The sequence below is a fragment of the Eriocheir sinensis genome, chromosome 5 (assembly GCF_024679095.1).
Source record: "Eriocheir sinensis breed Jianghai 21 chromosome 5, ASM2467909v1, whole genome shotgun sequence".
In the NCBI taxonomy this organism is placed as follows: domain Eukaryota; kingdom Metazoa; phylum Arthropoda; class Malacostraca; order Decapoda; family Varunidae; genus Eriocheir; species Eriocheir sinensis.
In genome coordinates this window covers 5,967,921-5,981,704 of record NC_066513.1, presented here as the reverse complement: position 1 = coordinate 5,981,704, position 13,784 = coordinate 5,967,921, and the positions used below count along the sequence as shown (strand labels likewise).

Sequence of the window (13,784 nt, the reverse complement as noted above, 5' to 3'; positions counted from 1 at the left end):
TTTTAAAATACGGAATCGCTCTGTATCCGAGAATGAAATGTATCGTTCCGTTTTGAACCAATACGGAACGGTATTTGTTCCGTACGGTATTTTATTATCTGAATGGTCAAGCTGATAAGATTCAGTATTTTAAAATTGTAGTGAGCGCATTTTTCAGTTAATCACAAAACCAGCCTGTAAAATTTGTCAAAGGTTCGTCGTAAAATACGTATAAAATACGCGACGTAACGTCCCTTCCCCCTCCCTCTTGCCTTCACCAGCAGCGTGCAGCGACTGTCACTCATTGCATGCTCGAGAAATTTTAGGGTTGCCACCCGTTCCTTTAAATACGGACCCATTCCGTATTGGAGAGTGAGATGTTGCATTCCACATTTTTCTGACCTCAAGGTGGCAACTCTAGTTGTGTCATTCAACACAAGAGAGATCGAGGCAAAAGGAGTGTGTGCATGCGTACTGTGCGACTCCCAAGTTTGTGCCAGCGAAACGTAACCATGCCCAGCTGTTGTTGTGCTTGTTATTGCAAAATAAATATATAAATTTCTTGATGGCGGCAGTGTTAGCCAATATTTCTGAGCCGACAGTCGTCACGAACGTCCTTCATTAGGCGAAGACTGTCGGCACGACAGTCCCGCATCATTCTGTCATTAGGTTGATGGTATTTTTATTTTCCTTGGCCGGCCAAGCTTGTAAAAAAATAAAAAAAAGAATAAAAAAAAACACGCGCTGCCCTTGGACGGCCAAAAAGGCCAAAAAGTATCCAATTTGCCCCAGAAAGGGTAAAAAGTATCCAATTTTGTCTGATAATTCGATTTTATATCCATTTTGCTCAGCGGCGTAAGAATGTACGAAGAATCGATTCCTCGCGGTACCCGGTACCGGTACCTAGTACCGCGAAGCCTCATGATCACTCAGGTGCCGGGAACCGTCATGATCACTCGGCACTGTGCATTGCCGCTAGTACCGGTACCGTTTGGATCTTAGTGACGCTCGGCGCTCGCCCGCCTCCATGTGGTATCGCGCGGTATGGGCCCTGTGTGTAGACGCTGAGTCACTGCCTCGCTGACCGTCTCCCCCAAGTTCCCACCATTTTGTCCTGCTTTCCGTTTCCATCACAGCTCCCGTTTCCATTATTTTATTATTTGATTTATTTATTAGTTACTGGATAATTCTTCATGTCCGATTCTTTTTCTTTTTTAGGTTGCTAATAAATATTGTTATTGTTATTAGACTATGATCGAGTACATCCATAATAACTATACATGCTATTTTCTTATCGAAAAAATAAATATTCACTTCATTCAGAGAGAGAGAGAGAGAGAGAGAGAGAGAGAGAGAGAGAGAGAGAGAGAGAGAGTTTTCTTTACAGGAAATTTATTTGGGAATTTCATCAGAAGCCATAGAAATAAAAAAAAAATACTCCTTCGGGTAACGGTACCGGTACCGGTACTAACGGTACCTGAGTTTTCGGTACCGGTACTACCGGTACTCAAATTAACGGTACTTGCCCATCCCTACTGCCGGCCGCTCCCGGCCGGGCCGCCGCGATGCACCCCACGCCGCCGGCCATCACCAGCCCTCCTCGCCCCAAACTAGCATCCCCCACACAAATAACACAAATATACATGAAATATACCCCCTGGTGGAACAATATTATTTGTTTAGATTATATTTGCTAATCATCTCTCTGGTCCACCGTTTTCATTATTATTACTCGTTTATGAGTCTTTAAAATGCAGGGAAATATTATTATTTCAGCGGTGATAGGTTAGGTTACTATTTGCTCATTGAAGGCTCTTCAGCTAGAAACTCCCCTAGGTTGGGTTATAAGTCCATCTTTATTTAATAGCCTAATGTATAAGGTTGCACAGTCTTCATTTTCATGGGTACCAATGTCATTATAATATGTTGAAGACATGTGCATTTTCCTACAGTATTCTCTAAACCTAGCTATTTTGACCCTCAAGCAAAATGAAACACGTTTACATGGCCTTAGTATTTTACTGTATTATTTTTATAATCTACAATAAGTATTTAAATTAAATTAAATGTTATTGAATTATAATCATTGATGACTTATCTTCACAATACCTTGGAATCGCACAGAACATTTATTGCAGCAATAGTGTGTGTGTGTGTGTGTGTGTGTGTGTGTGTGTGTGTGTGTGTGTGATAACACAATAAAGACAGCAGCACGGCGAGTAATGGAATCAGTGCCCCCTCCACCCCGACATACGTAGGCTACTTAACACTAATTTTCTCTCCATGTGCTAAAGTTTACTGCAAGCAGGTAACGGAAAGGAAGCAAAGTGCCTTTGCATTGATGGAGTTTGGGTAGTGTGTCAGCCACGTGGCCCATGACAAGTATATCAAGGCTCATGACGTTCAGGAGGCAGCGTCCCTCCCTGCAAGCAAGGGTCAGGCGATGAAGGGATATGTAGGTAATAGAAAGACTTCCCCAACTGCTGCCGATAATGTTTTACAGCGATAAGTATTGTTAAATCCATCCATCACAGCAGCAACACTCAAAGAGAAGCACCCAGACTTGTGTGAAGTCTCTCAGTACCCTCTAAGCACTGCCGCCTCTCAAGGTCGTCAGCAGCCCTCCGTGACACGCATATAATCACAGGCTACGTGGGTTGCTGAGTGCCTATACCGAGACAGTGGCTGATCGTAAGGCTAATAATAATCTCCTGTCACCTTCTTACGGCACATTACAACGGCTGGTGACCAAATTATGGTAAAGTATAAGGGCGTAATGGTGGGTTGGCGATACCTGTTGATGTAGACACAAACTGTCTCTTATTTACTTTCCCAGAGCTCGTTGGCTGCTGGCTCCCTGCTGGCTGTTAGAGGAAGGTGTGCAGGTCTGACCCAAGTGTGTTCAGTTTCAGTGGACGACCCGTATGGCTGTGAAACAGAAATACAAAAGAGAGCGTGTGCTAGCGTTTGAAAAGCGCGGCAAAAACAGGGCCAATAATGACGTCCAAATCTTAGGTTGTCGGGACTCTATCAAGGGACTCTAGCCGTGACGAGGGAGCTGCCAGATACTACCACACACACACACACACACACGCATCCACACTCACGCACTGTCACTTTCTATAAAACCCATCCTCCCACGGGTTTTCCTTGTATTTGTGGGGACACTTCCTGCCGGTTCACGGATCCTCACAGATCACCATGTCGGATTCACGTCCTTCGTCGAAGGGCGAAGGCAGCGAACAACAGCAGGGAGCCATTGAGTCATCACACGACCTTGGCAGTTCCCGCGGGGCGGCTTCACCGTGGGGCCACCGAGTCCGACACTCACCCCCCATCTGCCCCACTCCTTTCTGCCTCAACCCCACCCGCCTCCTCGTGCACGGGACGTCGATGTTCTACAACTTATCAAGTACTTGGAGGAGTCTCGTCTGTCTGCTGACATGCGTAGAAGGCAAGATGACGAAGACAGACGGAGAGAGGACTTGCGACGACGACAAGAAGAGGAGGAAAGGCGGCGAGCAGAGGAGTCAAGAAGGGAAGCATAGGAAACGAGACGCAGGGAAGACAACGAGCGTTTCATGGCGTTGCTACAGATGTTCTCGGCTCAGGCAATGCCCGCTCAACACCTGCCGTCCCCGACCTACTCACCTGACCCCTTATCAACACCCAGCCCTCTCGCCCCAACCTATGACCCTGCAGTCACCGGTCTCGCGCCGACCCCACCTGCCGTGACAGCTGCTGTTACAGTCGCCATTCCACCTGCTGTGACAGCTGTTGCTAGTCACTACGACACCTGTCACCGCAACTGCCGTCACAGCGGCCGCTACAGTCGCAACTCTACCCACTGCCGCAGCTTCCGATACAGTCACTACTCCAGCTGCCGCCACGGTTACCACTACTGGCGCTACACCACATGTCATCATGACTACGACTCCCACGCCTACAGCCGGGCCCCTCACGAGCAAACCTGTGGCTCAGAGTCCGCCCATCCTGCAAGCCGAAGCCACCTACCAGACGTTCAGGCAATGGCGCCGCCGGTGGCAAGATTTCTCAGTCATGATCGACCTACAGCGACTCCCCAGAGAAAAGCACCTGATCCAGCTACGGATGTCCGTTTCCCTGGAGGTCCAAAGGACTCTAAAACACACTCTCGGGATCGCACCTAACACTCAGCTAACGGTGGAAGAGGTCCTCGACGTGTTGCAGTCCCACTTCAAGAGCCAACGAAACGAGGCTCTACGCCGCCGTGAACTCCTGTGTTGCAAGCAGACGGCCGGTGAGTCTTTTTCTGACTTCTATGTCCGCCTGAAGAACCTAGCTGAATAGGTCGACCTTTGCTCAGGCGATCCAACATGACTTGCGCTGAGACCCAACTGAAGGTGGTTTTGCTCATGGGCATCAGAGAGGAGGAGCTAGTGCAACGCCTCATCTCTATGGACACAGGGGCACCTCTTCAGGACGTGGTTACATGCTGCCGCTCATATGAAGCTGCCCGGAACATAGCATCCGCCATTCAATCGTCGCCAAGTCAGCTGTGCGCCATCTCCGCCTACAAGAAGGGAAAACGACGCGACAAGGCTGCCTCCTCACTTTAGCAAGAGCCTTCAGGACAGCGAGGGAAGTCCCCGGCCGTTGAGTCGACCCAACCCTGCCAGTGTTGCTACCGCCGGCAGGCGCCTGGTCGGTGGCCTGCCGCCGACGGCACCTGCAACTACTGCGGCCGCAAGGATCATTGGGCAAAGACTGCCAAGTGCCCTGCCAGGGAAGTCCAGTGCCGAATATGCAAGAAGACTGGACATTACAACAGGTGCTGCCGAGCGAAGAAGACGGATCACGGCCAGGACAGTTCACATAAGTCGAGCTCCTGCTGCCGTGTGACTCACAGTTAAGCGTCTAACGCCATAACTCTCAAGCCCGTGTGTATTTACCTGACGCACGGAGGATCTACCTCACACCTCCAGATGCTGCCAGACACCGGCGCGGACGTCACCGTTATCGGCCAGCGACACCTCGGCATGCTACAGATCCCCAGGAGCAGCCTACAACCTCTCGCTCCCGTGCTCACGTCGATGGCGGGCGGTTCAGAGATGGCACCTGCCCTGGGATGCTTCCAAGCTACTTTACGGCTCGGGTAGAGGTCTTGTGTCGCTCAGATTCAATTACACGAAAGCGTTCAGACGCCACTCCTCTCTTATGGCCACTGCATGGAACTGGCCATCATCTCACCGGACTTCCCGAAGCCAATTCTCACGGTCAAGCATGTTAACCGGTGTAGCGAACTGCCCCTCCCTGCCACCACGTCCCCATCGGCTGCGAAGGATTTCTTTCTTCGTGAGTTCCAGGACGTGCTGCTCTCCAAGATGGATCTGAAGAAGGCTCCCCTGAAGCTCATGATCGCCCAGCCCATGAAGATCCACCTGAAGGAGTGCGCTGTACCGTTCGCCATTCACACACCACGACAGATCCCCTTTGCATTCCAGCAGCAGGTCAAGGACGAGCTGGAATCCATGGCGCGTCAGGGGAGAATTGAGCCTGCCGGCAACGAGCCGTCTGCCTGGTGCCACCCATTGGTCGTCGTTGCCAAGGACAAGGGAGTTCGCATCACGGTGGACCTCTCGAAGCTAAACAGTCAAGTTTCCCGCCCGGCTAATCCAGCACCAACGCCTTTCGCCGCCGTTCGCATGGTCAACCCGTCAGCTCGTTACTTCACAACAGCGGACGCCCTGTGCGGGTACTGGCAGATGGAGCTTGACGAGAAGGATCGGCACCTCACGACGTTCATTACCCCGTTTGGCCGATTTAGGCACTGCAGAGGATCCATGGGCTTCGCGGCTACCGGCGACGCCTACTGCCTCCGCGGTGATATGGCACTCCAGGGGATGGGGAATTGCGTCAAGGTGGTCGACGACATCCTTTTCTATGATGGCGATTTCCCCACACGTGCAAAGGATTCGTCAGATACTGATCAGATGCCGCGAGCACGGAATCACCCTCAACAAGGAGAAGTTCGCAGTCGCCGAGGCTAAGGTCCGATTCTCTGGCTACGACCTCACCGCTACGGGCATCTCTGCAAGCGAAGACAGAGTCAGTGCCATCCGGGACTTCCCGACACCCGCGAATCTAACTGACCTCCGTTCTTTCATGGGCCTGGTCAACCAGTTGTCAGAGTTCACCCCGGACATAGCAGCCGCAGCCCAGCCTCTTCGTCCCCTTATGAGCCCGAAACGGACGTTTACTTGGACCGCGGATCACGATGAAGCCTTCAACCGCGTCAAGACAGCGCTTCTCCAGCCGTCGGTCCTGGCTCATTTCGAACACGCCTAGTCTAGTGTGGCTCACGCTTCCTCGCCGATGCTGAAACGCGCTACGCCACCATTAAACTAGAGCTACTCGCCGTCGTCTGGGCCATGTCCAAGTGCAGGCTCCACCTTATCGGCCTACAACACTTGACGCTGATGACGGACCACCGGCAAACTGGTCCCAAATCTGATCGCGTACACTTTGGACGCGGTCGAGAATCCCCGTCTCCAACGTCTCAAGGAGAAAATCTCGTCCTACCTCGTCACGGCCGTGTGGCGGGCTGGGAAGCTGCTATGCACCCCGGACGCTCTGTCCAGAGCCCCAGTCAGCCGCCCCACACCCCAGGACGAGATGGCGTGCACCGACGCCACCGCACACCTACGGCGCGTCGTAGCTGCCAACGCCATACGCCCCGACCGAGACGCACCACATCACGACGCCGATAGGACTCTACAGGAATTCCGAGCCGCAGCGAGCGCAGACCCATCGTACGCCTTTCTCACTGCCTGCGTGACGTCCGGATTCCCGTCCAACCGGTACGAGTTACACAGCTCACTACTCCCCTGCTGGAAACTCCGCTATCACCTCTACGCGGACGTGGGAGCTGGTCCTGTATGGCCAGATAATTGTGGTTCCTGCTGCTCTCCGCCGTCGCACCCTCGCACGTCTCCACAACAGCCATCGGGGTGTGGAAGCCACTCACCGTCGGGCGGGGCAGACTGTTTTCTGGCCTGGCATTGACTCTAACATCGCCAGTACTGTTCATGCCTGCGAGCCATGTCAAGTGCTACAGCCGAGCCAACAACAGGAATCCTCGATATGTGACGACAACCCCTCCAGGCCCTTTGAGTCCGTCTCCGCAGACTTCTTCACAGTCGCTGGGAAATCCTTCCTCGTCATCGCGGACAGACTCTCGGGGTGGCCTGTGGTTATCCCATGTGGTGTGGAGACTACCGCCTCGCGCACCATCCAGATGTTCCGCCGCTACTTCCGGGAAGTGGGTGTTCCCCTCCGTCTACGTACTGATGGCGGGCCCCAGTTCGCCAGCGCCGACTTCCAGAACTTCATGGAGCGCTGGGGTGTCCACCACGCAGTGACCTCGCCACATTACCCCTAATCTAACGGCCACGCTGAGGCGGCTGTCAAGTCAGTGAAGCACCTCATCATGAAGACAGCCCCCTTCGGCAACATTGACACAGAAGAGTTCGCCAGAGGCCTACTGGAGACGGAGGACTGCGACCGTCGCGCCGCCTCCCGAGCCGCCCAGGTGCAGGATCGCTATGACCAGCACGCCCGACCCCTCCCCAAGCTGAGCATCGGGGCCACAGTCCATATCCAGGACCCGACGTCTCTCCGCTGGGACAAGGTTGGCGTGGTCATGGGCCGCAGCAGACACATGGACTACGAGGTACGTCTCCCTAGCGGACGTGTCTGGAAACGCAACCGCCGGTTCCTGTGACCAGTGCCACCCCACAGCGACGACCCTCTTCCCCTTATCCCTGTGGTCCCTTGCTCAGACGAGAAAAGTATGTCCGGCTCAGTTACTCCCCCAGTTACCCCACGTCGTTCCCAGCGGATCAGAGAAAACAGTTCCGCTCGAGACAGTGCTACGAGCGTGAGGGGGGAGGGAGGTGTGGATATGTAATGTAATATGCTGCACCATGTATTATACCTCCATTCTTTGTACGTCTGGCAACCCAGTCTGGCCAGCGTCCCGTAGGCAGTCACACGCGTGGGGCCCGCCGCAGCTTTGTACGCTTGTTCCTGGCTCAATATGAAAACCACAGTCTGCACGTATTTCTATTACGACCCTACAACTCCGTGGCTGTCCTGTCCCGACAGCTAGCACACCCCACAGTGGGAGCCGACTTGTCATATTCAAAAGTCGCTGGATTGTCGTGGCCCAGAGTGGGCACAGTGTGAAGGGGGTCTTAGGCCACATGGCGATGACTGAAAATTGTCAGCTTGTAGTGACGGGTGGGACTTGAACTCGGGTCCTCCAGGATACCATTCCTGCACACTGATCACACAGCCACCGCCTCCCGTTTGTTTGACTAAGTGAATGTAAAGAAAGACAAGATGGGAGAAAACAAGTATCAATACATGTCATAGTTTTATACTTAAACCACTTTTTGTTAATTTAGTAATTTGTTTTACTAGTTAAGGGTACCAGTTAAATCAAAAGGGGCATAGGAAGAGGGGGCGTCGCCTCGCCCACCCTACGACACTAAACCCGGGGGTTTCCTCCGGGTAAGGCTCTATGCAGGCCCCCTTCCATCTCAAGTACCTCAGGGGAGGATCTATCGACCTGCTCGAACCCTGAATTTTATGGGCGCCCCCTTGGCCTTCTCCATGCGGCATCTCTTACGAAAACAGTTCGGTGAGAATAATCGACTTTGGGTAGCATGCCTCATGCCCATAGAGCCGGAGTCAGCGTTTACAGATTATGCAGGTAATAGACTTCGATTCAGGTTCACGAAGTCATCACTGGCTTGACACAAAGTCATTACAGCAATATTTCATAATTCTGCGTAGGCGCCTATTACCAAAGGCACCAATCCGCCTCTTCAGTTCACTATTCAGTGCCCATGTTTCACTGCCATAGAGTAAGACAGGGAGTACAAACGATTTGAAGATCCCAGTCAGGCTTGGCAGTCATGTTTAGAGAGCCAATTTGATAGTCACATTTAAAAACAGATTAGATAAATTCATGGGCAGTGATGTTGGTGGTGTTAGGTTCACAGGAGCTGCCTTGTACACAATGTACAGGCCTACCGCCCTTTTGCAGACTCCTTACGTTCTTATGTTCTTATCTTTGTCCTTCTCCACAGGTATCGACAACATTTCTCACTCATTCTGAGCGAGTTCATAGCACTGTAAGATTTTTTTGACGAGACCCGCCGTTGTTCTAAACTACGCTACTAAGCTATGTGAAATATTCCAAGATAACAATGTCTTCGCTACACGTATGTGAAGGCTGTTCTGCTTCATCTAATAAGCCTAATTATAATTTAACACACCTGCACCTTGGTCTTGGCCCAAGAGACCCGAAGCCCCAAGGGCCTCCTCGTGTAATGGCTCGAGAGCCATCACAAGAATTTCCAGTGACTCTGCCAGGATTACTGCATCATCGGCAAAAACAAGGTCAGTGACCTTGGTACTACTAACAGATATTCGGTAATGACTTTGATCCACAACTCTGTCTAATACCCAGTCCATGTAGGTGTTGAAAATTGATGGGCCAAGCATACAGTTCTGCCTCGCTCACGTGTTCACGGTAAAAAAGTTGGACACGCCTCCCCACACCACACCTTACTTCACAGCTTTCAGTCCTAGAGTGCAGAGCAATCAATTAATAACTCAGCGAGCCTTGCAAGAATTCATTGGAGTCGCAGTACATCCCAGAGTGCCTCGCGATTCACAGAATCAAACGCCTTCTTGAGATCTGTAAAGGCTGCAAGCATCCCTAGTCGAAATTCGTGTCGATGCTTCACCAGTACGCGAAACGCTAGGATAAGGTCAGAATGTCGACTTACCAGGCGTGAACCCGGACTGCTTAGGTCTCTGCAGCTTCAACTGGTTGTAAATCCGCATGATCAATATCAGCCACTGCAAATTTCTGTGGATTTTTAAATAAAAGTTAATGTATTTAGAAAAAAATACCACCGAGTTCTGGCACCTTTCATCTAGCGAGTGAAGTTTTTATATAAAAATTGGCAAAAAATATAGTTATTCTTCTGAATATCCCAACTCCCCTGATACGGTCTGCGCACTTTACACGCATGTGCAGTTAGTGACCACAAAGAAAATAAAAGGGGAAAATTTCCTTTCTCATGTCATTCATTATTTATAGACTCTGGAGGATGCCTAGCAACTTTCTGAACTTCAGCACTCATGACAGAGCAGAGGCTCTATATGTATTTTGCTCCACCTAGTTCTTTGCTATCTTGTATTTTCCTGCACTTTTTAAAAGGAAAATTGGGGAGATATACCTCATTACAGAAAAGAGGAAGAGTGAAGAAAGAGAGCAAGGGCTTGTCGAGGAAGCAAGGCATAACACACCTTCCTGAAGCAGGTAAGGCTTCATTTAGCAGGAGGAAGACGCATAATATGTATCAACATCTAAAAAATGCAAAAGGAAGTGAAAATTCTAATACAGTGAGCATTATGATCCTGAAACATTTCAATTATTGGTAACCTTGTGACAGTGATGGAGATTGTGTCTCCCTCGCCTTTGAGGGTATGATACCTATCAGTAGGAGAAACCAAATACCATATAAATTTTACAGCTTCTAAAATAATGTGAATTACATCAAATGCATTGAGATTACTGCATCACTTAATACCTACATGATGGACCAACTCACGTTAGCATGAAGTAAAAGATAAGAAAACATGTAGCCTATTTGAGGCAAAGTTGTTGACCGAAGTAGTTGCAGGGCATTTGCTGGCGGCTTTAGGGTTATTCTCCTTGTTTCTGCTGATGATGCTGTACTTCTCGCGCGCGGAATCGCCGGAGGTCCTGGAGTTGTCTCTCTGAGTGCTGCATGAGGAGGTGAAGCTTCTGGGACTGAAGGTCTCCTGGACCAAAACTAAGGTCCTGTCGTTCGGAGGCTTGCTGGATGACACAGTTCAGTCTGTTCATGCATCTGGTGAAGATGTAGAGGTCACCAAAAGTTTCACATACCATACACATAGCATAGTACATAATAATGGTGGGTTTCACCAGGATGTCACTCGAGGGATTGGCCTGGCCCACGGTATTGGACTCGTTCAACATGAGTATATGGCGTTGTTGGTATCTATGCAGGCGGACAAAGGTTCGAATCTTGAAGTAGCTTGTGCTCCCTGTCTTACTAAATAGCTGTGAGCCATGGACACTAATAGTGACTTGGAGTACTTCGGTACCAAGAACCTTCGCAGGATCATGAGCTATCGATGGAATGACTTCGTGTCGAACCAGCGACTACTTGATGAAATTGAATTGAGGCCTGCTACCAGCTTTGTCCGTGAACGACAACTCCGGGTATTTGGGCATGTGACACGCCTCCCGGACATCGATCCAGCTCATAGGGTTTCTGTACGAGACTCCCTGAGTGTTGGATATCAAAGGGACGCCCACATAACTCATAGCTAGGATCGGCCCTACCAGGTGCGACTTGGGCTGGATGGGACAGCTGCATTCGAGCTTGCTCGGGGGTACCGTCGGAGAGTGGAGGCGGCGAGTGGCGTATGCTCCCCGTTAGTTAGTTAATTAATAGCTAAAGTTTTACTGTTTCTCCTAAATTCTTTGTATTTATTTTATAATTGAATTGGCCTGCACAATAATAGCAAAATAAATGACAATACTTTTTTTCCTTTATTGAGTGATACATTTATATTTTTTTAGACGAGGTAAAATCAACACAAAATTATTGCAGTAAAACAAGGATAATGAAAATTCTGTCATCAATTTTTTTCATCCAAACTGGTGAAAGAATCATTCCAAAATTTGGATCTTTCTATGAATTCTGATTTAAAACAATGTAATACTCGTCATGTGACCTAAAACTTAGTTTTGACCATTCCGTTGTAGGTGTGCATAACATCATAAAAAAATGCAATATATAAACAAACAGATGATGATCTTGACATTTTAAAATGTAGAATGGCTGGTTTGTGGCTCATCTTACTGGGTCATAAATATTGAAACACATGTTATAAAATGTGGTTATGTATGTGCCCATTTAAATGATAAAGACCACCGAATATTATGCCATTGACGAGTTCAAGAAGTGATATGTGTAGGATATATCATATCTTTGTTTTCTGTTTAGATTTCACCTTTATTAAGTGACTGAGTGAGTTGATTTGTATCGCCACCACTACATTTCAAAATAATATTTTTGGTCTTTTGTGCTATACAAAAAAAAAAAAAAACTTACTTAAACTCATTCAGAACGTTTTGAGATTTGTAGGCATTCAAATGGATTTTGTTGTACTTTTAGCCTATGGTGCCGGTAGACTTTCTTGGTGGGATCTGGTGCTCGGCCCCAGCCCGTTATGGTGCAGGCAAGTTGATAGTGACCCCATTTTGCTTGGCTCATGCCGTTCCCCGAAGCTCATTCTTGATCCTCTTTATAGAGTTAATCTAGAGTGCCGGTTGATTGTTGGTCTTCAGGACAGCATGTGGGTAGACTTAGGCCACTCGGAGATGATTGAAAACTATCAGCTTGTAGCGGCGGGAGGGACTCGAACCCGGGTCCTCCACGACGCCGCGCTGGAACGCTGACCACTTAGCCACCGGCCGAAAAACTATTTGTAGGAAAAGCTGTTTCAGTAACCATTGCAAACCTGTTCATGACAACTAATGTGATGCCTTCCGCAGGTGGTGAGCTACAGTTACCTGGCAGCACCCCAAGGCCACTCTAAGGATGTTGTCTACGGATCGGGCTCAGCCGCTAAACCGCCTTCTTCTGACCACACCTTCTCTGCCAGATCCCCTTCCCTTGGCCATACCATTTCAGCCCAGTCTCGTATCTCTGGTCACACAACTATTGCCCAGTCAACAACCGCCACACCTCCCGTCTTTGCTGCTTTTGAATCCTCCAAATTATCTCATCAAACTCCTCCTTCATTCCAGTTCTCCTCTTCCCCTTCCTTCCAGTCTTCTTCCTCCCCCTCATTCCAGTCCTCCTCATCACCCTCTGCGCCATCATCTTTTTTCTCCTCTTCCTTCTCACCCTCTCCTGCTTTTCCGTCTACCCCCTCCCCTTCCCTTCAGTCATTCTCCCCTGCCACCACCTTTGGTCACTCTGGAATCAGCTTTGCTGTGCACCAGGCTCCTCCTGACACTATACATCCTGCTGAGCCCAGCCACTTCATCATCAAGGACTCCACTTTCCAGGTCAGTGAGTTTGAGCTTTTCTTTACAACACTGTCAACACAGGGCATGGTAGGGGACGAAATCAATCAGTCAATAAAGGCATGCGGCAGGGGTGCATCGCAGAGCACACCCTATAACGCCAGCCCCAGATATTCCTCCAAGCAAGTCTCCATGCAAGCTTCCTTCCCATTTTAAATACCTCATGACAAGAGTTCAAGTCGTGATATTTGTGGGTGTCCTCATGGTCTCTTCCTCTCGAGATGGTCTTTTACAGAAACAACCTACTGAGCAGGGCTGACTTTTGGGTAGCATAACAAACGATATTGAAAGCAGGAAATTATTTTAACTGTTCTAAATTACAAAAGAAAAAGGTTGAAAATATGATAAATATATATCTTGCATTTAGTTGATGTACTACTCAGGTGCCGCGAATTCGATGCATCTGATCAGCGACCATATTGTTTTCTGGATTAAAAGAGCTCTATGTAGGGTCATTCAGTCCCTGACGAAAACTAGCAGGATTGGCGCATGAAGTGGTCTGGCTGTACTCGACTGGGGTCAGGAGCAGACACAAAGTCAGCATAAACAGCAACGGACCCTGTGGGCCCATACGAGTACTTGTAAAGCTAACACTTCG

General features: G+C 49.4%; 1 protein-coding gene across 2 annotated transcripts in view; it reads left to right on the top strand.

Moving 5' to 3' along the window:
* The window catches only part of LOC126983776 (uncharacterized), a 121,157-nt gene that overhangs the window by 43,585 nt on the left and 63,788 nt on the right, over positions 1 to 13,784 (top strand). For both annotated transcript variants that reach the window (XM_050836867.1, XM_050836877.1), the window contains one exon: positions 12,650 to 13,168. In XM_050836867.1, the coding sequence (XP_050692824.1) occupies positions 12,650 to 13,168 (519 nt within the window). The remainder of the gene's footprint in view (positions 1 to 12,649; positions 13,169 to 13,784) is intronic.